At 40.8% G+C, this 23,745-nt stretch overlaps 1 protein-coding gene across 1 annotated transcript in view; it reads right to left on the bottom strand.

Annotated features, from left to right (window-relative positions):
• The window catches only part of LOC119894361 (cytosolic carboxypeptidase 4), a 144,311-nt gene that overhangs the window by 62,529 nt on the left and 58,037 nt on the right, over nt 1-23,745 (bottom strand). The window contains exons 11-13 of the mRNA XM_038707068.1: nt 10,189-10,378; nt 5,420-5,510; nt 3,151-3,417 (exon numbers count right to left, since the gene is read on the bottom strand). Of these exons, the coding sequence (XP_038562996.1) occupies nt 3,151-3,417; nt 5,420-5,510; nt 10,189-10,378 (548 nt within the window). The remainder of the gene's footprint in view (nt 1-3,150; nt 3,418-5,419; nt 5,511-10,188; nt 10,379-23,745) is intronic.

Genomic DNA, 23,745 nt, shown 5'->3' with positions numbered 1-23,745 from the left:
AGTCCTCGACAAAAACACCAGTGAAAAAATTCAAAGGTTTTCTGGGTTAATAAAAGGTATATTTGGGTGATTTTTGATGGTTTAATCACAGAATAAACCACATGCACACCTCAAATAATCAGTTATGTAATAAGTATTGGCTACTTTGATCATAATGTGTAGGACCGGTCCTGCTCTGGCTGTAATTGGGATGGAAAAACAATCATGTCTGTATCCTGAGAATTTCTGAGTGCATTTTACATGAGCAGAGGATAAGGTGCCAGCTGCTCAACAATAACAGAAACTCATTCATACACCAATGGAACAGCCATCAGGAGCAATTTGGGGTTTAGTGTCTTCCCTAAGGACCCTTTGACATGCAGACTGGGGGAGCTGAGGATCAAACTGCCAACTTTCAGTCCAAGTGGACTCCCACTCTAACCCCTGAGCCACAGCCGCCCAATGATGAAGGTCCCCTAAGCTTAGTGAAATACTTATTTTAACCCAAACTACAATGTTTCCCTAAACCTAAGCAAGTTACACAGGTTCCATGTTTAGTGTTCTCTTTGAGAGCTGATGTAATGTTGATGAATAATTTTTTCTTGTTTAGAAGAACCTGCTGGTACTTGGGAACTGAAATACACAACTTGAAGTTGACTCTGATGCTAAAAAAACTGTGGCACTTGCTATCAGCAGCAATCAGCATAGAAATGAAGAGGGCCACATTGAAATGCAAGGCACAGTGTTCATGTCTCTCTGCTGACAGCTCTGCCTGTCTCTTCTCCTCTGTATCATCACTAGGCCATTCAGTCTATGTTAGACACTGACATACAGGATTCCTTACATGCATCATGTATAAATTATTGTATGATGTATATGTAGCAGATTATGGTTTCCTTCATTTTTTTCCTCCTGCTTGTGTAATTTAATTGTTCTCTGGTGCTCTGATTACTGTGCAGCACTGTTTTGCGCTATATTTAGGGAGTATGACTGCTGTCTTGCTGTCTCTTCATGGATTCAGAATGCGGGGTTGTGGCGTTGTCCACAGTTTGGCGTGGCAGCTTTAGGTACCATGCCTCCTCGCATGGGACTTCCAGTCACTGAGAGGAAGGCTGGCTAACCTTCTGGAGGCCCTGCTTCTGAGCCTTGGATGTGCACGGCTTTGTTAATGCGAGGGTTTGAGCTGCGGCTTGACAGCTCTCACTCCTCCCGGTGTTATGAAGCTGCGCTTCTGCTCTTTGGCTGGTAAACCAGGCTCCGCATCATGGTGGGTTACCATGCTACGTTTCTGTCCTCCACTTCCCAGCGCAGCCGTGGTTCAGTTTCTACTGCTGTTTTGTCCGCCACTGTCATGTTTTTAGGGTTTTCTCCACTGCTCCTACAGTCAGGTTTCAATGGAGCTGTCTCCTGACTGTATTTTTATTCTACAGTTATTGAGTGGTTTCATAGTTTTCCCTCTGCTGCCCTGAAATTGTGTTTTTGTGGCTTCACTTCAGCTGGCTGTAGCCGAGAATTAACTGAATTAATTCACCCAGGACACTGGAAATAGTAATGTGTTTTCCAATTGAGATATACAGATCATTCTTTGGGGTCTGTTTAGTATTTAATTGTATTATGTTCTTCTGTTTGTGCATTGATTTGGAGAATGTATTATTGTTCTTGGGAATTTAGTGTTTCTTCTAAATTAAATTTTTCTGGGGTTCCGTTGGTCGACTATGTGTGTGTCTGGGTGGGTGGGTGTAAAAAAAAATACACCTTCTGTAGTGGCTCAGTCAGTCCTGACCTCAATCCAACTGAGATGATGTGGCATGACCTCAAGAAATCGATTCACACCAGACACCCCAAAAATATTGCTGAACTGAAACAGTTTTGTAAAGAGGAATGGTCCAAAATTCCTCCTGACCGTTGTTCAGGTCTGATCTGCAACTACAGGAAACGTTTGGTTGAGGTTATTGCTGCCAAAAGAGGGTCAACCAGTTATTAAATCCGAGGGTTCACATACTTTTTCCACCCTGCACTGAACTAAACTGAATGTTTACAGAGTGTGTTCAATAAAAACATGAAAACACAATTGTTTGTGTGGTATAATTTTAACCAGACTGTGTTTGTCTATTGTTGTGACTAAGTTGAAGATTAGATCACATTTTATGACCCAAAAAGCAGAAATCTAGATAATAAATAATAATAATAATAAAAAAGGGTTCACATCTTTCTCCTCAATTGGATGTCATATTACTGTCAGAAAGTTATACAGCTCTCAGTGCTGGGGGTAAAAGAAGGAATAAAATCAACTCAGTCTCACTCCCAAGTGTGTAGTGTGTATATGTAACAGGGTTGTCTTTAGGACCCTGTCTGTCTCTCTCTCCCTTGCACCCTACTACTGGTTGTAGGATATAAAAGTGTAGCCGGGAAGGTTATTTAGGGGCACAGGTAACTTCCGCTCGCTCTTTCCTCTCATGCTACAGTCAGCATGTAGGATAGGGGCAGCACCCCGTGTGACGCAGAGCAGAGGAACACCAAACATTTGAGGGCAAACTCAGACTACTGCAGTAGATGTTGTTGAGGAGGAATTCGACAGATTTGCTTGTAAGATTTTTCAGAAATTAAACATATTTTTCGCTAGAATTCAATACAATTTAAGTGTAGCAAAGTGTAACTATTTTCTTTTTATATTAAAGAGGTGGTATTGTGCTTTTTGGCTTTTCCCCTCTCCTTTGTTGAGTTATATACCTTTTTTGTGCATGTAATAGGTTTGCAAAGTGAAAAAGCCCAAAGTCCAGCCCAAAGGGAGTTCCCATCTCCCACAGAAAGCTCTGCTCTGAACTGCCTGAAAACAGCTCGTTTGTAGGCCGCTTCCCTTTCATCCCTGTCACCTGTTGCGGTCACTTTCATTTGCACCAAAGCAAGTGACATTGATTCACAATCGCATATTTTTCCAAATTGCTTCCTAAGATTGATTGACTTGATGTCATACTGTGATGATTAAGTATTCCCTTATTTTTTGAGCAGTGTATACATCATATTTTGAGTTAGGTGGCTGTTTGTTATTTCATGTCCTCTAAAATAACATATTTAATTTACCATTCTTACACTCATCTCTACGTTCATGTTACATGAACTACGTTACTCCTAAACAGAATTAAGTTAAGTGTTGTAGTAAGCATGGACTACCTTTGTATGTTGGGTTTGCGTGGGGCCATGTGTGTATGTCCTGGTGGTGGGAGGTGACCCCAGAAATCAGGGAAAGCCAGGATGCTGAACCCTGGAATAGATTTGGTTTTGGCGGCTGCAGCCCGGTATAGCTTGGGTTCATGGTGGGGTATACAATCTCTGTGTCTCTCCAATAACTTGTCGATCATCGTACGATGGTGGGATTCTTCTGCTCCCCTCTCTTCATCATCAAGCTCATCCCCTCTCTGAGCTGGGGGGGCTTCTTCCCTATGGGGCAGAAAACAATAAGTTCAGATTGCTAGGATAGGAAATCAAAAGTAAACAGGAAGTAAGAGAGGTGAAACTGTTACATTGAATAAAATGACAACATCAGAAAACAAGAAAAGGTCAGATTGATGGAAATAGTGTGACATTATTTCTGGAGCACAGAGAAAGGAAGGATAAAGACGGGTAGCTGTTGTGTGATAAACACGTAATAAGACTATAACAGACTGACTGGCAGGTGATCCTAGGGTGAAGGTCAAACTACGCAAGGAGAGTTCTTCAAAGAAGGCTAGTGCACACACAGATCACCTCTGCACCTGCTGCAAACCACCATGGAATTACATACAATTTTTTCCCCTCTTATATTTCTATAATTGTCTTTTGTGTAGGACTAACCAAATGTGTTATTAACACAAATGTACCATGATTAAATACAGTTAATATAACAACATACTGTAAAGGTGAAGCACAAACATCAAATGTAGAAACTGACTGGCAAAATAAAATAAATTCAAAATTCAAAATTCAAAATAAAATATATTGTGTTCAGCGGAAAAAAGTTGATGTCTTTTTACCTAGACATTTTAAAAATATTTTAGGTAATATTATCAGGAAAGACTCCATAAACTTTAGTTGTTACGCAGATGATAATCAAGTATATCTACACTCCAGCGTCCCTTAAGGAGTTATGTGTTAAGTTATTGTACTTGGCCCGAAACACCTGAGACACATTATCTACAGACATAATTACTCTGGATGGCATCGCCCTGGCCCCCAGCACCACCATGAGAAATCTTTAGAGTTATTTTTGATCAGAACATGTACTTTAGCTCCCACAAAACTTAAAGGACCGCCTTTATTGCACCATATTTAATATGCAAAATTCAAGAACATCCTGTCTCAAAATGAGGCAGAAAATCTACTCCGCATTTTTAATTCTAGGCTGGATTACTGCAGTTCCTCATTATCAGGCTATCTGAATAAGTTTATTAAGACTCTCCATCTGATCCAGAACACTGTCAGTACAAGAGATCTTCTCCTGTTTTAGCTTTTCTGCACTGGCTCCCTGTAAAATCCGGAATATAATTTGAAATCCATTTGCTCACCTACAAAACCCTTAATAGTCAGGCACCATTAGGCCACCAGAACACTGCACTCCCAGAATGCAGGGTTACTTGTGGTTGCCAGAGTCTCCAAAAGCAGAATGAGGGCCACAGCCTTCAGCCATCAAGCTTCTCTCCTGTGGAACCAGGTTCCAGTCTGGGTCCATCTCCACATTTAAGAGTAGGCTTAAGACTTTCCTCTTTGATAAAGCTTATAGTTAGGGCTGGTTCAGGTGAGTACTGAACCATCCCTTAGTTATGCTGCTATAGGCCTAGACTGCTGAGAGACTTCCCATGATGCACTGAGCTCCTCTCTACAAACTCACTAACTTGACTTCTTCCCTCTCCTGTTGTGATTTTTCTACCCTCTCCTCTTTCCTGTCGCTTTTTGCAGGTGTTGCTGGCTCCAGAGCAGTAGAGTATGGTATGTGGTATCTAACTATTATTCATTTATATTGATGTCTGTGTCTGGGTCACTACCACCTTTACTGATGTTTTGCTTTTCTGTGTGGATATTGTTTTGGGCTGCTTCTCTCTCTCGCTCCCTCTCTCGCTCTCTCTCTCTCTCTCTCTCTCTCTCTCTGTTGAATTGAACTGAAAATACTACAAATGAGCTTATTCACTGAATGGAATTGAAGGCAGAACACAAGATAAATAATGGCACAAATCATTATTGACGTTCTATTCTATTCTTCAAGGTATATCATAATGTTCTGATTAATATGGTGATTTTTACCATAGGATAATATGAAGGTGATGCAATGAATAGTTTATTTTAAAGGAACTGACTGAGGTCATTGTCATTTCTTTTGAGTTTTGAGATTATACTTCCTTTCATCATTGTTACAGCTTGACAAACACTGTCCAAAATACATGCAGAGAAAATAGAGAGTTCAGCATACCTTGCCTCTCTAACCATGGTCCTAAGGCTGGGGCTGGTGCAGAGGATGCTGCTGTGACTGTGGAAATCACGGGCCTCTAATTGCACAGCAGCTGGAGAGAGAGAAATAGAAAATAGTGCATTTGAATTCCCACTTGTTTAGAATAAGAGGAAAATAACAATGCTGTGGTTTTTAAAAGAAGGTAGACTTGTGTCAATATAAACTAATCTATGATGATTTTTTAAATATACAGTGGGTTTCCTATAACGCACATGTGAGTTTGATTAGTAAGAAGTGATTCATAAATTTCCCAGAGGAGTTGCAGATGGCTTGGAGTTGAATAGAATGAATTAGCTTGTGATCAAAATAATCTGCCTGCTTGTGTTTGGGTGGCTTGATCCTGATGTGACAGCCATCTGTGGCCCCCACAGCCTTATCAAATGCTTGATGTGACAGTCTTCCAAATCCTCTGCCAACTTCCTCAATGCTGTTTAGATGAGGGGAAACAATTACCTTGCCCTTTTCCTTCGAGATCTCCCTGGCATTTCTGTCCGCCACCCTAAACATGGTTGATTTGCGCACAACAAAAGCCAAACCACTGACATTCTGAAGTCAGCCTTCAGTTCTCGATCCATATATGTCCACAGGACTGGGACATTAATATTCAATTCAAATCTATAGCGCCATTTCATAACAGAAGTTATCTCATTGCACTTTTCATATACAGCAGGTCTAGACTGTACTCTTTGTAATAATATTTACAGAGACTCAACTCCCACGATGAGCAACAACTTGGCCATAGTGGCAAGGAAAAACCCTTTAAACAGGTAGAAACCTCGAGTAGAGCCTACACTGCAATGTATAAAGAAACATCAGATTAACTAGTTAAGAATTGTAGCCAAGATCAAATGCTGCTTGAGGGACATTTCAAGATTTATTGAACAAATAAATTATGTACTTATTTCTTATTATTTGCACAATTTCTAATTGTTCACCAGTTATTCATCAAAATACATTTCTCAAGATACTGCAACACATTTCTGGTATATGCCACTTGACAGTAGGCCTATTGTAGCTTATAGCTACTCTTATAGTTTGCAAATTAATTGTTAGGCAATACAAATAAGAAACAATAAATTTACCTGTACCACTCTGCAAGCCAAGATCGGGCATTTGGTCTCATAAGCACCTTGGTCATTTTGTCACTAATGGACAAAATAAAAAGTCCTACAGCAGCGACTGTCTTTCTTTTTTGTTTTTTTATTGCCAGTGTGTTTCCAAGCAATGTGTGACGTCGTGATGGTGTGTCCCATTTTTCCTTTTACACCATTTCAAGCCCTTATTAACTCACACATTCAAGCCCTGTAGCTGTGCACACAGGTGACATATGTCATAACATAAATTGTAAAATTAGAGCTAAAATGACTAAAGTTTCCCTGCGATGGACTGGCGACCTGTCCAGGGTGTACCCCGCCTTTCGCCCAATGTACGTATGGATGGATGACTAAAGTCTAAGCTTTACGATAGGCTCATTCAGAAACATAGATTTTTCTAACATTGTAAAACACCACAACCACGAGAGGTCTGGAGGATTCAGTCATGAATGTGCACAGAAAATATTAGGCTGATGGGTCCAGTAGTATGCAGATCAGCTGCGGAGAGATATACACACACCCAACAAATGATCTCATCCAGGTTTTTGCATGGTGGAGATAACTATTTACACATATTTGAACCAAATATTGACGGGCACAACTGCCCTGATGGAATATGTAGCAGTCACTGCAGCCGGTTTGAGGGGTGTACTCACGTCTGTTGCCAGCGGTTTAGACATTAATGGCTGTGTGATGTGTTATTTTGAGGGGACAGCAAATTTACACTGTTATACAAGCTGCACACTCACTACTTTATATTGTAGCAAAGTGTCACTCACTCACTGGCTACTTTATTAGGTACACCAGTACACAAATAGCTAATCAGCCAATCTCAGCCAAGCAGCAGCTCAACAATAGGCATGTAGTTGTGGTTACTGAAAACTTGCTGAAGTTCAAACTGAGCATCAGAGTGGGGAAGAAAGGACATTTAAGTGACTTTGAACGCATGGATGTTGGTGCCAGATGGGCTGGTCCGAGTATTTCAGAAACTGCTGATCTACTCACAACCATCTCTAGGGTTTTCAGAGAATGGTCTGAAAAAGAGAAAATACAAGGTAGATTTATTTTGTCACATTACAACAGGTTGTGAAGTGAAACTCAGTTTGTAACTCCCTTCTGCTACGTAGCAGACAATATAGTAATATAAATAGTAATATAAAAAAAACATTTTAAAATGGTAAACAGAAATAAACTATATTAAATGGAGCAGTGCTGACAATGAATTAAAGCTTAAAAGTCTGATATCTTGGGGGAAAAAGCTGCTCTGCAGTCTGGTGGTGCGGCAGCAGAAACTTCTATATCTCTTCCCAGAAGGCAGCAGGGTGAACAGGCTGTGGCTGGGTGGGTACTGTCCTTTAGTATCCTTTGGGCTCTGCAGACACCTCACCTCACCGATAACACTGATGCTCAGGAGATGCCAATGATCTTCTGAGCAGTTTGAATCACCCGCTGCAGAGCCCTCCGGTCCTGGGCCGTGTACATCCCATGTTAGTGATGTTTCCAGTCAGGATGATTTCTATTGCTCCTCTGTAAAGGTGAACAAAAACTTGGCACAGGAATTTAGACTTCTTAAGCTTCCTCAAGAAATACAGGATCAGCTCCTTGGTTTTGCTGACGTTGAGCAGTAGGTTGTTCTCTGAGCACCACTCTGCAAGATTATGAATTTCCTCCCGATATGAAGTCTCATCGTTGTTTGAAATCCAGCTGATGATGGTGGTGTCATACACAAACTTCACAACAGAGTTCTCTCCATGTTGGGGGATGCAGTTGTGGGTGTACAGTGTGGACAGGAGGGGGCTGAGCACACAGCCCTGGGGGGCTCCGGTGAAGAGCACTAAAGTGGAGGAGGTGAGTCCGCCAATCTGAACTGGGGTCTGTTTGTGAGGAAGTCCAATATCCAGTTGCAGAGTGTTGTATTTAAACAGAGAGCTGAGTTTGCTGATCAGTTTCATGGGGAGATTGTGTTGAATGCTGAGCTGAAATCCACAAACAGCATTCTGATGTATGTGTGTGAGGGCTGAGTGGAGGGCAGTGGAGATGGCATCCTCTGTGGATCTGTTGGTTCTGAAAGCAAACTGGTGAGGGTCCAGGCTGGCTGGGGGGATGTTCTTTATGTGCTGAAGAACCAGTTTCTCAAAGCACTTCATCAGAATGGGGGTGAGAGTTCAGACTAGACACTGCAGACCTTTTAGGTACAGGAATGATGGTGGCTGTCTTGAAGCAGGTGGGAACCCTCTCCTGAGACTGTGAGATGTTGAAAATGTCAGTAATAACATCAACTAGCTGATTGGCTCAGGTTTTTAGTACACGGCCAGTCATGTTTTCAAGCCCAGCAGCTTTATTCATATTCACCACATCATCAACACATTTGCTGATGTAAGATGTCAATGATGATGTATACTCCTCAAGGTTGATGTAGCTCTCCTCGGTGGCAGCCTCTCTGAACACGCTCCAATCCGTTATGGCAGAACAGTCATGCAGAGCTGCTGTAGCCTCATCTGTCCACACTGTTTTAATTGTTGGCTTGACCCTTTTAATCAGCTGGGTGTAAGTGGGCTGAAGAAGCACAGAAACAACTGATAAACCAAAATGGGGATGGAGCAGGGCTTTGTAGCTCATACTGTTTTTGTAGTGCATATTTTAATTAATTAATTTATTTTATTTGCATCTGGAGGAATGTAAACAGCAACGACAAAAACACTGGAGAATTCTCTGGGCAGATAGTATGGCTGATTTCTCAACATTAAAAATTCTACATCTGATAAACATTGTCCATCCACTTAGAGCAACAAGCATCATGTATATAGACACACAGTCCTCCACTTGTTTTACCGAACTCTAGTGTCCTGTCTGTGCGGAATAAACTCCTCCTGTCAAGTATGACAGCTTCCTCTGGTTCGCTGCTGTGCAGCCAGGTCTCTGTGAAGATGAGGGTACAGCAGTCTCTGCTTTCCTATTCCTGTTCAGTCCAGTCCCCGCACTTTCTATTTCAATATTGATCAATGTATTTTTGTTGTAGGTGATCATAATTAGACATTTTTACGTAAAGAAGAATAAGGAGAAAAAAAAGATTAAAAACAAAAATGTAGCAAAAATTAAGGGAGCTACTGGTCGCACTTGATCATCAAAATATCCAGTGAGCTGCAATTTTTGTGGAAAAAATGCCTTCTTCATGTCAGAGGTCAGAGGAGAATGGGCAGACTGGTTTGAGATGACAGAAAGGCAACATTAACTCAGATAACCACTCGTTACAATCAAGGTATGCAGAATACCATCTCTGAACGCACAACATGTGGAACCTTGAAGAAGAACAGGAAAATGAGGCTACAACTCACAAATTCTCTTCTAGGTAGAATAGAACCCCAAATACTTCAACCAACTAGCCAGCAATGATAATTTTGGTTTATTAATTAAATAATTAATCAGAGTTACAAATTGATCTTTTTGTATATTGTGAGAGTAAGATGGAATAATAATTTAGAGAACTTTCCAACCCACCTTGTTTGTATTTAGGAGCTGAGTGTTTGCTTTAGTGATTTCTTCATTTCCAAGGGGTGATGCAGTTATGCACTTTTATAATAGATTTTGTGTGCATCATTTTCATTGAAGTATAAACACACATGACTAGGCTCTGACCTGATGTGTGTCCCTCTGTTTCTGTCTCTGAGTGAGACCCTGAAGAGGAGGTGGACGAATCACTGCTGGTAGTACTGCTGTCCCTCCTGGATGAGCGAAGAGGGAAACAGTTGAGCAGCACCGCTTCCTCATCTGATGAAGACGATGATGCTGTTGAACTCTCCTCTGGCTCTGAACTCAAATCCAGCTCCTGTGAGACACACATGTTGGTTTACAATTATGTGAACTGCTCAAAGGCCAACATGTTAACTTCTGCCAAAACACCAGTTTCATGCATCACGCTTCATTTAGTGCACACGAGAACTATCACAACAGATCACAAGAGTCTTCATATCTGAAGAAGCAATACAGAATACAAAACACTAAATGCATTTATATATTTATTGAGTTACAAGACATTATATTTTTTTCTTGTCTGGGATTTCTGACAGGAAACAATAAGAACTACAAGTGTTTGATACATGGCTTTGATTAAAATAATAAAAAATATGGTAACACACTGTTTTGGAGTAGTGGTTGGTTTAGTTATGGCTTCTATATGTCGTGATACAACCTTGGTTCTGCAATGAGGTGGTTGTATGGGACAAAAAACAGGAGACCCAGGAGACCAGTGTCAACATTGATTCCTTTTGGTAATGTTACATAACTTATGTCACTTACAGAAGTAGCGTTACTTAACTAAGTAACGTAGTTATTGTAAGCCAAACCATGATCTGTTGCTAAACCTAACCAAGTAGTTCTGGTGCATAAACCTAACCAAACTGCGACATTTCATAATGTTAAACATTAGTTTTATTTTTGAAGTCCAGCCAGACGTTGCATAGTTATTCTTGCTAACTTGACCGCAGAGCCCTACACATACAAAAACGACACTAAAGGACAGTAACGGACTGGGATCAATTCAACGGCCCTGGCATTTGCAACACATTAAATAGATAATTTTATTGAAAAACTACGTACAGCCCCTTTAAGTTTATTTTGAAAGGGACTCTGTACAGCGGCTTCACCCAATGCAGAGAGACTCTGTAGATGTTTTGGAACATTGTGTTACCTGCCACTATGTTGTCCTGTAGTTCTGAGAGTCATTTCAGTTATTTGAAATGACCACATATACAATGTGGATGATGTGCTCAACTTGCATCAGAAACAGAAACAAATCCAGTCGCAGACCACCAAACTGATGCAGGATGCAGCAGAATAAAGCTCTCCACACCAGGTCTGTCGGCCCAGTGAGTAGTCTCTAGATAAACTGAATACTGAAGGCAGAGCCTTTACTAGCCAGATGGACCAGACCCTGTCCACTCTACTCCATAGAAAGGATCAGGACACTCTAAAGGTACCCAGTGCAACCTGTCCCAGAAGAAATCAACTACAAACCTTTGTTTCTGTGACAGAAGAGAAGCTGGGGAATCAATACAAGCCAACCAGTGCCACAGAGCACAGGAGATTATTGATTACAAGAGTACGACCTCTGTAGGATATTTTAGATAAATGCCATTTCCATTTCATTTGCTGATCCCTAACTTTTTCTAAGACTTTGTACCAGTTTTTCAGTTGAAACTTTTCATTGCCCTGAAAAACTCCCAGATATTTTCCTTTTTTTCAGACCAAACCTCCAGGTAACCCGAGCCAATCCCTTAGCCTTTTAGAATCAGAAGCAGAAGCACAAAAAGCTTTATTGCCAAGTAGTTTTTTACATGTACAAGGAATATGCTTTAGTGAGTAGGTGCCAGACATATACTATTATATAATCTGTGCAATGTGGTAGTTATTTACATGTGCAGTTTGGTCAGATTTTGCCCCACTATGCCAGCCTCACTCTTCCCCCAGTTTATTTCTGCCAAAGATATGCAACCAAACAGGGGTGTGTTTCCCGTACAACCACGGAAGGTAGCATTGAACTGTCTTGGTATGATGCATCGTTAAACTAACAAACATCTGAAGTAGGTACCACCGTGGTTTGGACTAACTTAGTTGGAACCAACATAGTTCAAACAAACATGTTTCCAGGTGTGTTCGTCTGACTTTCACAGCACGAAACTCACAAAACGTTGTCATATTCTGCCTAAATATGTCAGCTGTGACTGATATTAAGTGACATTATTATGCTAACTTATTATTTAGGCTTTTATATTATAGTCATACCGGAAATAACAAGAAAATCAACAATAGTATTAATGAAATCAGCAATATAAATAATATATAACCTAATAATCTTATTTAGCCATAAAGTATCTACATATAGTCTATAACTTAGAAGAAAAAATTAAGAACTATTAGCGATTACAAGATGTTTAGTAAAATAAGTGATTTGCAAGCATATTCGTGTCAACACTTTAACACTATTATGAATCCCTTGGCCGCAACTGATATTTATGTCTTGAGAATAGCTCAGTGCTATAAGTGTCTGAGCTTATGTATGTTCTCTATTGAGACAGACCCGGGTTTGACTCCCGTGAGTTGACTCTATTTTACTTTGTTATAAAGGCAACGAAAACTAGCAGGGATTTATTCATTATAGTATTTTCATGGATTGTATGCTGTCCCTTTTTTAATATATTTGTTATATATATATATGTCTCTCAGAGGCCTGGAAATGTATACATTAAGGTACTATTAAAAGTCTGGTTTTTACATTCTCAGTCTTGTTCTTTAACCTTTGTACTGGGTGACTAATATTAAATTAAGTTATTGTGAACAGATGGGTCATCTGTGAGAAAAACACCTGTGTTATTCGTAGATGGTCTACAGATGGGCTACTTAGTACTGAAATAATGCAACCCTACCCATGACCCGACAAATACATTTACTACATTCTTCACCTTTAAATATGTTTGTACAGCCTGAGTTTGAGACTGAGTGAGTGTGTTTTGATTTGTTTTTTCCCTTTGGGTTAGTGAGGCATGCTTGGTGTTGCCACTCGACGAGCTCGTCAGTCGTTATGTGTGAACTACACAACGATGCATCAAAACGGCTCCCCAACACATTTCTGACACATCGCCGACGTCTGCCAGATATCTAGCATGCCAAATATCTGGAGGAGTCGGTCTTTATAACTGCCATCTTTATAATAACAAACAACAGCTGTTTCGTGTGAAGGTTCGCGTCATTTCCCGTTTCACATTTCATGTGTGTTTTCTTGTCAAAACGTGGTTTGGAGACCAGCGTCTGGTGACACAGCCACTGTCAGCTCATGTAGTGTGTGACCCCCTGTCACCGATCAGTCATGTAGTGTGAACGCCACAACGGCTTCAAGACTCCCGTCCCAAGACGGCAAGTTGTGTAGTGTAGCCGCTGCTGAAAGTCGTGTAGTCTGCACGAGCCTTTAGAGTCCTGGGTGTGTCTGGCTTTGTGGCTTGGCACAAGCTGCATCTGTTGGTTATCACTCACCTGTTCCTGACCAGCCACTTCTTAAGGAGAGGCCAGAAAGATTTCCCATTCAACCCGCTCAGCCTGCCTGCCAGTTCCAAACCCCGAGAGCTGCTAGAAGATCCAACCCTTCCAGGCACTCTCCAGCCAGCCCCAGCCCTTACTCCCCTGCTGCTTGAAAGGAACCTCCCTGTGACCTCACCCTGCCTTAATTTACCCATTAACCCTCATCAATAAACTGTTTAAACTACTGCTTTGTCTGCTGGTCTGCATCTGGGTTCTAGCATATTCCTGACAGCACCACTCAGATTATTTCTCAGTTTATGGAGCAGAGGCTCAATGGCCAGAGAGTAGAGCATGCTGGACAGACAGCAGCCTTGTCTAACCCCCCTCTGAACAATGGAAGGAGCACTCAGACCACCACTGATTTTTCAGTTTTCACTCGCAATGCCACTATACAGAACCTGGATCTTGGCTATGAAACCTGGGCTGAACCCAAAAGCAGTAAAGTTTGCCATAGATACCAGTGTTTAATCCTGTCAAAAGCCTTTTCCTGGTGTCCACAGCCAATGAGCTAGAGACATCCAAAACATCCTAAATGAAAGTGACATTGTCGCTTGTAAGCCTGCCAGGCACACAGTATGTCTGATCAATGTGAATAACAGAAGCCATCACCTCTGAGAGTCTGGTGGCCAGGGTCTTTTTTACAGTATTTTATAGTCTGTGCAGAACAGAGAGATTGGTCTTCAGTTCTTCAGCTCCTGCAGCTCAGATGCAACCGACCTCCCTGTTTGTGTCAACCCCCAACAAGACTTTACCCAACAAAAAAACAACAGGAAGGCAGTCTATTCTAACCTGTGAGATCATCAGCGTAATATAAAGATAATTAATGGATAAAGGAGCCTCCAGCTTCGCATTGGCCTCAGCATCCACCTGCAGTGAAGAAGCTGCTGCACACACCTGGATTTTCTGTTAGCTCACATGTAAACAAATCTTTATAATAACTGACATTGTAGAGCCACTGTCACATCGCAGAACGTGATCAATCTTTCTCTGTCCATATTTCCTCTCACAACAAAAAAAAGGAACTGAGAGGGGGATCCATCTGTGTGACGTCGAGGAAATGTGAGCAGTCCAGAGCTCCCTGTGCTGCAATGCCCAGCAGGTTGGCTAGAGCTAACTTTTGAGGTTTGATGAAGTCCAAAAGCCCTCAATCTCTACAATCTACTAAACCTTGTCGTTCTACCATCTGAGTCTGTAGGTACCTTATAGATCTGGTAACATCTCTAAGAACATTGGTCACATCTCATGTGACACAGCTGTTTAATCTGGAATTTACCAAAATCCCACCACTGTTGGACCCAGGTAAAGTTAGATTTACATTTTCTGTGGTAAAACCAAAACTATTCAAAAGCTGCTCTAAAAGCCATGTCATGAAGCAAGGCAGTGTTAAACTGACATTTTTTACATTTAAACATTAAAAACTAGGTTAACGGTTTCATACTGTCCTTTAACCTTCAACAAACCTCCCTCAATAATTTAACAGGAAGAAGGCAAGGAACTCCCGGAAAACCCAGTTCCCACTCCTCCACTACAGCTTGACGTATGGCTCCAAATGGCTTCCCCATTTCATCCCCTCCTCCAGTCACTTTTAATATTGTGTGCTTCTTATCTAATACATGTATTTTCTCTGCTTAAACAAAGCAGTTCTTTTCATATTATGGCTAGCTCCATTTAAATTCAAAGTGCCTATTTGTAGTCACCTACTGTAAGTAGAAAAAGAAGCTTGAGAAGAAAACAAGAGAAACACCTAAGAGGAAAAGAGAGATAAACAAGATTTTTTGTTTGAACATTATTGTCACCAGCAGCTATTTGTCCTTTTACTTAATATCCTGGTCTGTCAGTGCATCCTCTCCAAACTTTCTTGATCTTTTTGACAGACTGAGCTGACTTAATAAATAACTCCAGTCTGAAAAAATGATCTTCCACTTTCACAAGCCTGGCACCTTTAGTCCCCTTCAGACATTTCCTGACATGAGCAGGAGAGTACCGACTCTGCGGGTCCTCCTGGATCAGTGAGACATCTTTCTGACTGGATTTTCCAGCTTTTGTCCCTTTAGTGATTTTGATGGCTTTCGCATTACTCTGGACATGTTCTGAATTTCCATCAAGTCATTATCAGACATACAGTATCTTTGTCTGCTCACTCTGACAGATTATCACATATTTCTTTGTTTTCTTGATTATCAGTAGCTGTGTTTTCCAGACTGCTCATCTGTTTATCGTGTTATGTTTTGGACACTCCCTTTGACGATGTCAGCCTGCTTGCTATCCTGTCCCTGTTGTTGATCACTGCTCTTTTCTCACCGCCACAGCATGCTCCAGCACCCCCTCTCCAGCATCGTTAACTGACCGCTGCTCCCCCTCTTCTCTCCAGGCAGTACTGAATCGAAGGCCCCTTCACATCATGTAGCTGAACCCTTCTACTTTAAATATAAAAGACATATTAAGATAATCAGTGTTATTTACCCATTTCAATTGCTTTTGTTTGTTTTGTTCATTGCAAACAGCTGAAAGTCTGTACATTTTGACAATAAACCTAATTCCAGGCTGTTGTTTTTTTATATAGTATATGCATTTTACATAAGACCAGAGATCTGGAACAATGCCAACAAAGTGCACTTACATCAGTGAAAGCAAATTCAGCACAGACACTGGAAAGATATCTCAAAACTCGCCTGTATTTTCTGTCTTATATCCAGTGTGGTTGGGGGTCTTTAAGGACACTGAATAGTGCCATATGAATCTGGATGGCACAATTAGCCTGACCAGTGACTTAAAGCTGAGCATATGTGGCTGCCAGACAGAGACAGGCGGCTGCAGTATGAACAGGTTTAGTGCTGCACTGCAGTTTATCCTCCACTTCTCTATGCATTTGATCAGTTTTCCGTCTTTGCAAGCATTGAGAAGAATTTCTTATTGCTCGCTCTAATGACTGATGATAATCATTGTCATGGCAAAGATATTGTGCTTCATGTGATAGGAGTGAATGCACACACAGACTGAAGACACAAAATACAGACAGTACATAACGTAATAACTCTCTGGATTGATCTTCAGACAGATCTGGACCTTGGTCTCGACTTTTTTAGGAATCATTGTTCCATTTGGGAGATATTAAGGCTTAAAGAAAACTATGTTTTGGTGAGTGTTTGCGTAACGTCAGCCAGCGAGGCTGTGCAGTGAGTAAACCTCACTCCCTGACGCCTTAAGAGAAGCACTGGCGACCAAAGCTAGTGCCCAAGGGTTTTAGCCTCCTCGTCAGCACGTCTGCCTCCCGTACCCGAGGTTGGTGGTATGAGTCAGGACCGTGCAGTACAGCCATGGGGCTGGTTACATTTGCTTGATTGACACATGGCTTATGGTTATTAAAGTCAGCTGCTGTAGTTGCTACCTGCCTGAGCTCTACTCATCGACTTTTATCCTCATTTGTATTTTCTGGCTCTGATAACTGAAGAAAAAAAAAAGACAGTGGTGAGTGGTAAATCTAAGATTTGGAAAGCTGTGGCGACATCACAGATTCATTTTTGCGAGGTGTGAATAAATACAAGAATAGATACAATATACTGCAGGTGTATACATATTGTGACAGGGCTATCTTGATTCTTTTAAATGAGACTCCTGGGTCATGTGTGCGACAGAGAGAGAGTGTGTGTGTGTGTGTGTGTGTGTGTGTGTGTGTGTGTGTGTGTGTTGAGAAGAAAGACAGAAATAGATTTTGTCAGAGACAGATGGGAGATAATGAACAAGTGTCTCAGTCCATGATAATGTTTCAAGTCATAGAACACAGGATACCTTCTGACTTGACTCATGATAAATGTGCTAATATCTGACTAATAGGATATATCAAGGGGTTTAACACTGCCCAGATCAAAGGTTTTTATCTCTCTACATGTTCTCTACAAAGTATACACTAACTGATGTCATCGGATGACAGTATCATGTAATACTGTGTACTATATCTCCCATAGAGAAGACACATTTATATCTTAAGACATGCTATTGTGATGCAAATCAAAGTGATGAGTGTTTTGCTGAAACAGTGTCAGCTATTTGCTGTGGTTAATTTAGCTTGGTAGGGCACTCTCTATTAATAGTAATTTTGAAATAGTTATTAATTTAGTTATTAACCAGAATTCCAAATTAATAGTTTAGTATATTTAAAGAGACTAGGTAATTGGCTATAAAAATGGTTTGGATGACAACAGCAACATATTCATGGCAAGGGCTAACAAAATAACAGAGATGGCACAGCCCATTATTCCTTTTCCAAGCTGATGCCAGTCCTATGTTTCTGACACAGAAGTTACCCTGAGTCTGAAATTATGTAATAATTCAGGATCAGGTCCTTGACCTTGCTGTGAACATAGTGGTAGTGTACTGCAAGCTCAACCAGAATGTGTGGTATTGACGCGTAGGCATTAATCAGGTCTAACCACAGAACGACTAGGTAGTTTCTGTTTTCTTAGGCTTCTCTGATGAGATGCGTGACTATACCAGTGTGCTCCAAGCAACCAGGAAGTCCATGAACCCCACCCTTCTGAGGGGTCGATGTGGCTGGTCTTGTGAAGAAACTGTCGGTCTTGGGAGACAATGCTGAAAAACACCTTCCCTTTGCAGTAAGATTAACCGCAAGTGACTGATTTTTTTTTTCTTTTCTTCAAGCTATTAGTCGCCTAGTCATCACACATTTATGATATTCATTTGATTATGTTCATTGTCCTTCACAAACAAGCAACAGGATACAAAAGGATAGTGAAGGCACTGAATGTTCCTAGAGACAGCATTGGAAGCATAGTTTGCAATTTCAAAGTTAAAGAAACAGTGGGCAAACAAAGGATGCTATCAATGGCTGCAACCAGATTTCTGAGAAGGCAGGTTGTGAAAAACCCTCAAGTGACTGCAAAAGACCAGCAGCACGACTTAGTGGCAACTTGCACTGAGGTTCCAGTGAGCACAGTGAGGCGCATACTGAACGCAGAGGTTTCCATGCCAGAACTCCAAGATGTACACCACTACTGATTCGAAAGCACAAGAAAAGTCAGAATGAAGGATACACTGAAAAGAAACTCTGCCCACAGTTAAGCATGGTGGTGACTCAGTGATGCTCTGATGCTGCTTTGTATCCTTGGCCTCTGGTAACCTGCAGCGTGTGGAAGGCAAGATGGATTGAAGATGAAGTATGAGCAAATCCTAGGAGAATATGTCATGCCGTCTGTGAGGAAGCTGAAGCTTAGGCGTAATTGGAACTTCCAACAGGACAATGATCCCAAGCATACCTCAAATTCTACCAAGCTGTGGTTGCAGAAGTCCTGGAAGATTCTACAATGGCCATCGTAGTCACCTGACTTGAACCCCAGAGAAAATGTCTTGTGGGATTTGAAGAGGGCGGGTGCAGGACGCAAATCCAAGAATATGTAAAGTCAAAAGCTCATGGGGAATGGCCTAAGATTCCTCAGGAACGCTGCCAGCAGCTGGTGTCTGGCTCTGCATCTTGTTTACAGCATGCATAACAGCAAATGGATAATGTACTAAGTAGTAAAGCTGCTCTCCATGAAGTGGTTGAATAATTCTGAGACTGGAGAATTAATTATATGTTGCATTTTCAGCTGAATTTTGGGAAACCACTTGAAGCATTTGTTGTGTTGAGCTATTTCAATTGTGATTGTTGGATTTGTTGATTGCAAACAGCTGAAAGTCTACATTTTTTTATTTGACAATAAACCTAATTTGCAGTGGGGGTTGAATAATTTTGATTGCAACTGTATAAAGTCAAATAAACATCAAATCAAAATTCTTAGGTAAAGTACTATACCTCTAAAACTATACCTAAACCTGCAGTGCAGAACTTTTTTAGTCTCCCTACTCCTTCCCTTTGACTGTAATCATTTTTTTTTATCATATTAACAGAAACTATACCGTCATAATAAACAAAATAAACAATAAAAATAATTTTCAATATTAAATATTTTTTTCACAGCAATGGCGTACAGTAGCGCTCTCTGTATCTCTGGGTTGCTCCCCCCTTCAGCTCTGTCAGACCAGTCAATGCTGACTGATGTAAAATGCCACAGAAATCAGATTTAAAAACTCCGGCAAATCAAGAGTGTAGAATTTCCCTGCCATATTCCAGTGAGTGAGTTACTATGGTTTTGAGGATAGTTTTTGTATCTGTTGTTCTGAATCCCACCACCCTGTTGACTATTTCTTATACTCTTTTTTTTCATTCTGTCACTTGCTCTAAATGCATGCTTACTGGTGTAAAATTAAAACCTCCACTTTATACATCGCTCCATCAGTTGTATTTTCCTCAGGAGTTGGTAGATACCAAAATCAGAGCTAAAAGAGAGTGAAAGTTGGACTTACATTCATCAGGTGGACACAAACACAAGTAATGTTGGTCTATGTCTGAAATAGGCAACTGTTTGCTAACCAGCTCATGTAAACAACTTTAAAGCAGTGGCTCAGGTGAGATATAATTCACCCAATTACTTAATGCAGCTTTAACTAACCAGAGTAGTAGGATAGGTGTATAAATCAATGCTCAGTTAAAAGCTTCAATAAGACAAGACGCAGCACAGGTTCTGTGTCAAGTCTTTTGACACTGAGCCCGTATTTGATCAAAATGAAATTTTATCACCAAGGGACAACAGATATCCTCTCTCTTCGTCATGTCTACCTCTCCTAATAGTCATGACCGTGTTGCAAATTAACACACACACACACACATGCACACACGCACACTGTCAGTCTCTCTCTCTAATCAGTAATGTCCTCAGCCTTAGTAACAGCCATGTCAGTCATGATGGTATTTTGCATATTTCATTCCGAGCATCCCGTCTCAACATTCTCTTTCCCTGTACTTTCTTACACTGATTTTAATGGTACTACCACCTATGATGCACCCAAGTCCTCAGACCCTAACAACAACAAAGGTTATCATTGTCTTCCAAAATAATCTGTTTAACCGTTTTCTGATCTGCTACCTCCAACGTAAGGAGCCATTGTGGTCATGGTTAAAAGAAAACAACAATGACTTTTGTTAGGGGATTAAGTCTGACTCTTTGTTGCGCAAAGTGACATTGATTGAAAAAAAAAAAAGCCCCCGATTTTCTCCCCACTCCATCTCCGGGCAGACAAGAGAACTGGCAACTTGTGATTCCGGTATGCAAGAAAAAGTACCAAAAGTGCCCCATATAGTCGAATCAGTACCCTATATGAGGGGTGAGTTGAGCCAAGGGAGAGTATAAGTTGAGCCACATGGGGGTCGGGGACATCAATGTAATTTCATCACGCCAACTCAAACGCCAGGTCCCAACATTCATTTTGCAGTTAGATAGTGAAACATTGCAGCTATATCTCCTCGTTGTTTAATATCAGCGTGTCGCTTTAAAGCCATCCTGTTGATTGTCATGTCTCGTGCCACCTGATTAATTGACTTCCCACTTTTGTACCTCTCCCACTGTTCTGTCCAAACCAACAATAGGAGTTGAATCCTGTCTGTCTTCCATTTATAGAAGCATGACAGGATGGTTTCTGGTCTAAAATGAATAATGTCACATCATTTCGGTGATGCATAAGAATAAAATGTAAAATTACAGTCAAATAGCTGGCTCAACTGCCCCCAGGTCTTTTGGCTCAAATTACAGCATCCCTGCCATTTTAACAAAATTGTGTCATCCAGCACTTTAGAGTTAAGGTCACACTAAAAGTATAGCCTCATATTGTAACTTCCTAAAACACATGTGTAAGATTTTCTCAAACCTGTCTGTAATTGTTCAGACACAAGAATCAGGACTTTTTTTTTTATCTTAATTGTGCTTATAACTTATTCCATGGGCCTCTCTTCATCACAGGGAGAGTAAAATGGATGACTCTTCAAAAATGTGTGGTCACATGACCAATTTTGTGGTTGCTGAGAAACAAGGGGTGGCTCAATTTCCCCACTGGCTCAAATCACCCCGCTCTCCCCTAAGAAAGGGAATTTGTGAGTAGATGATAGCAAGGTAGAGGAGGAAGAGAGACAAAATAATGGCTTTTGTGGAGCTTTTTCATTCACCACAGCTCCGTCTACAGCAGAACTATGACAACAGCTGCTCTAGAGTGACATCAAAGTCGCATCAATTCCAACCTGAGTGTCCAGACTCAGGTCGCATTTAAAAAGATCCGATCTGTATTGGATTTGGACCACATATGAAAGTGGCTCAATTCCAAACTGGAAAAGTTCAGATTCCATGTGACTTGGCGTGTTCACACTGTCATAAAAAGATCAGATCTGAGTCACATATGAGCAAAAAAATTGGATTTGGGTCACTTTGCCCTGCAGTCTGAACGTGGATAAAGTCAACAGTATACCATTGCCATAGCCAGGTTATTAGAAATAGAGTCCAAGTCCCAGTAGCTTGGTTATAAAAAATAAATAAAAAGTATTAGAATATTTGATCAATGAGGTATAACTGAATATTTTGGTAATAATCACTGGACACACAATCTGTGCCTCATTTCCTTTCCACAAAGAATGTGAGTACCTGAAATTAGTATCTGGTACAGATAATGTACTTTTTACAAGAACGAGTATCATCAGAGTAAAATGTGTCAATATCCATTTTCCCCTGTTTTGGATTACCAGGCCGTCCTCTACATCACGGGGTTAAACTGCCAATCATCTGCTTGTCCAGAGTTGCCTCCTGGAAATGCCAGGAGCGGCTGTGATTTAACTTGAGCAGTTCACCTTGGTGCCACTCTGTATACTGTTTAGTTAACGTGTTTGCTGTAGTTAGCCTTAAGGTTAGCTTTGGTTGCGTGTGCTATTAGTATGTTAACTCGCTCGAGGCACTAGTTTAGTCATTTTTGGGAGCTGGGTTACTGGTTTAGGTTAATCATTGTGGTTTCACGCATGCTTTACTCCAGCACCACAGCTAGATTTTGGTTCTTTAATGAAACACTAGTTTATGGGTGGCTGCTGCTATGTATTTAGTTTGACAGGTAAGTTTAGTACAGTTAGGTAAGAGATTGTTGATTTCATTCTTTTCAGTTGTGGCAGCTAGTAAAGCGCTGGTTGTTCTTTGTTTATTTGTTTGTAGATTTGGCACCACGCGCAGCCCTTTCCTTTTGTTTCCTGCATCACCTTGCCTTTGTTTTGATTTCCATTGTGCTATATTAGTTGAACTTTAAAGAAAACCTGTAACTGTTTATTATTTTTGCCACTTGACAATAAAAGGTCATACCTGCCTGATTTTATTGGCGATATGTTGCTTTCTTCGTCCCTCGACAAGCACTGGTTGTAACAACGACACACCAAACAAATTGTTTTTATACTAAAATATACTGAAATAATTACAGAGGTCCGGGACGTAGGTGACCTCCTAGCTGGCTACGGCCATGCAGTGTTCGTTACCACTGTATTCACAAACTGACCGCAACTCACAGCGTGATCGTGGGTCCACTTGAAGAAAAAAGATTTTTTAATATTAACATGGCTTAATATTCCCAGACTGGGAGCGGCAGCTTTTGTCACCATCAAAATAATGTGCATGAGTGTGATTTTTTTCATCTGTGAAAAGGGTGGGGGGAAAGTTCCAAATGTTACATTTTGGCAGGTGAAGTTTTTGTCAGATAAAGTGCATGTTGTTGTAATACTCTATTGAATATCTTCAAACCACTAGGTCAACTGGTCAGTAGGTGTAAAGTTAGAAGGAGGCTGAGGGTTCTGTGGATGTTTTGTGGGCTGTTTTGGATGAATAAACAGTATGTTGTTTTTATTATTATTCTCTTAAGTGTTGATGGTTGATTAGGAGGGTAATGATGACTATAATAATGATTAATGCACCAGGCAAATAAATGGGGAGATGCAATCCTCACTGCATATACCAGTCGATGCACTGTAAGCTGGCAATTGGATTACAGTTTTTTTCAATTGCTAACATGCATTGGTCAAAACTGAAGCCACTTTTTCAAAACTCTTACAGTCAGTAAGATACTGTACAGATACAGTCTGCATCACCAACATGCATCTTGGCCAAACAGTTAAACTCACCTCAAAAGACACCAAAACACTTCTCACAAGTCTCAAAATAAACGCGTTCAACCAAAACACGGACAACAATTCTCACACACTGACCTATAAAA

This window comes from Micropterus salmoides, unplaced genomic scaffold, assembly GCF_014851395.1.
Source record: "Micropterus salmoides isolate LMB-PRFRI ecotype aquatic unplaced genomic scaffold, ASM1485139v1 Ms_hic_scaffold_8, whole genome shotgun sequence".
NCBI lineage: Eukaryota > Metazoa > Chordata > Actinopteri > Centrarchiformes > Centrarchidae > Micropterus > Micropterus salmoides.
This window is presented reverse-complemented; position numbering and strand designations above follow the sequence as displayed.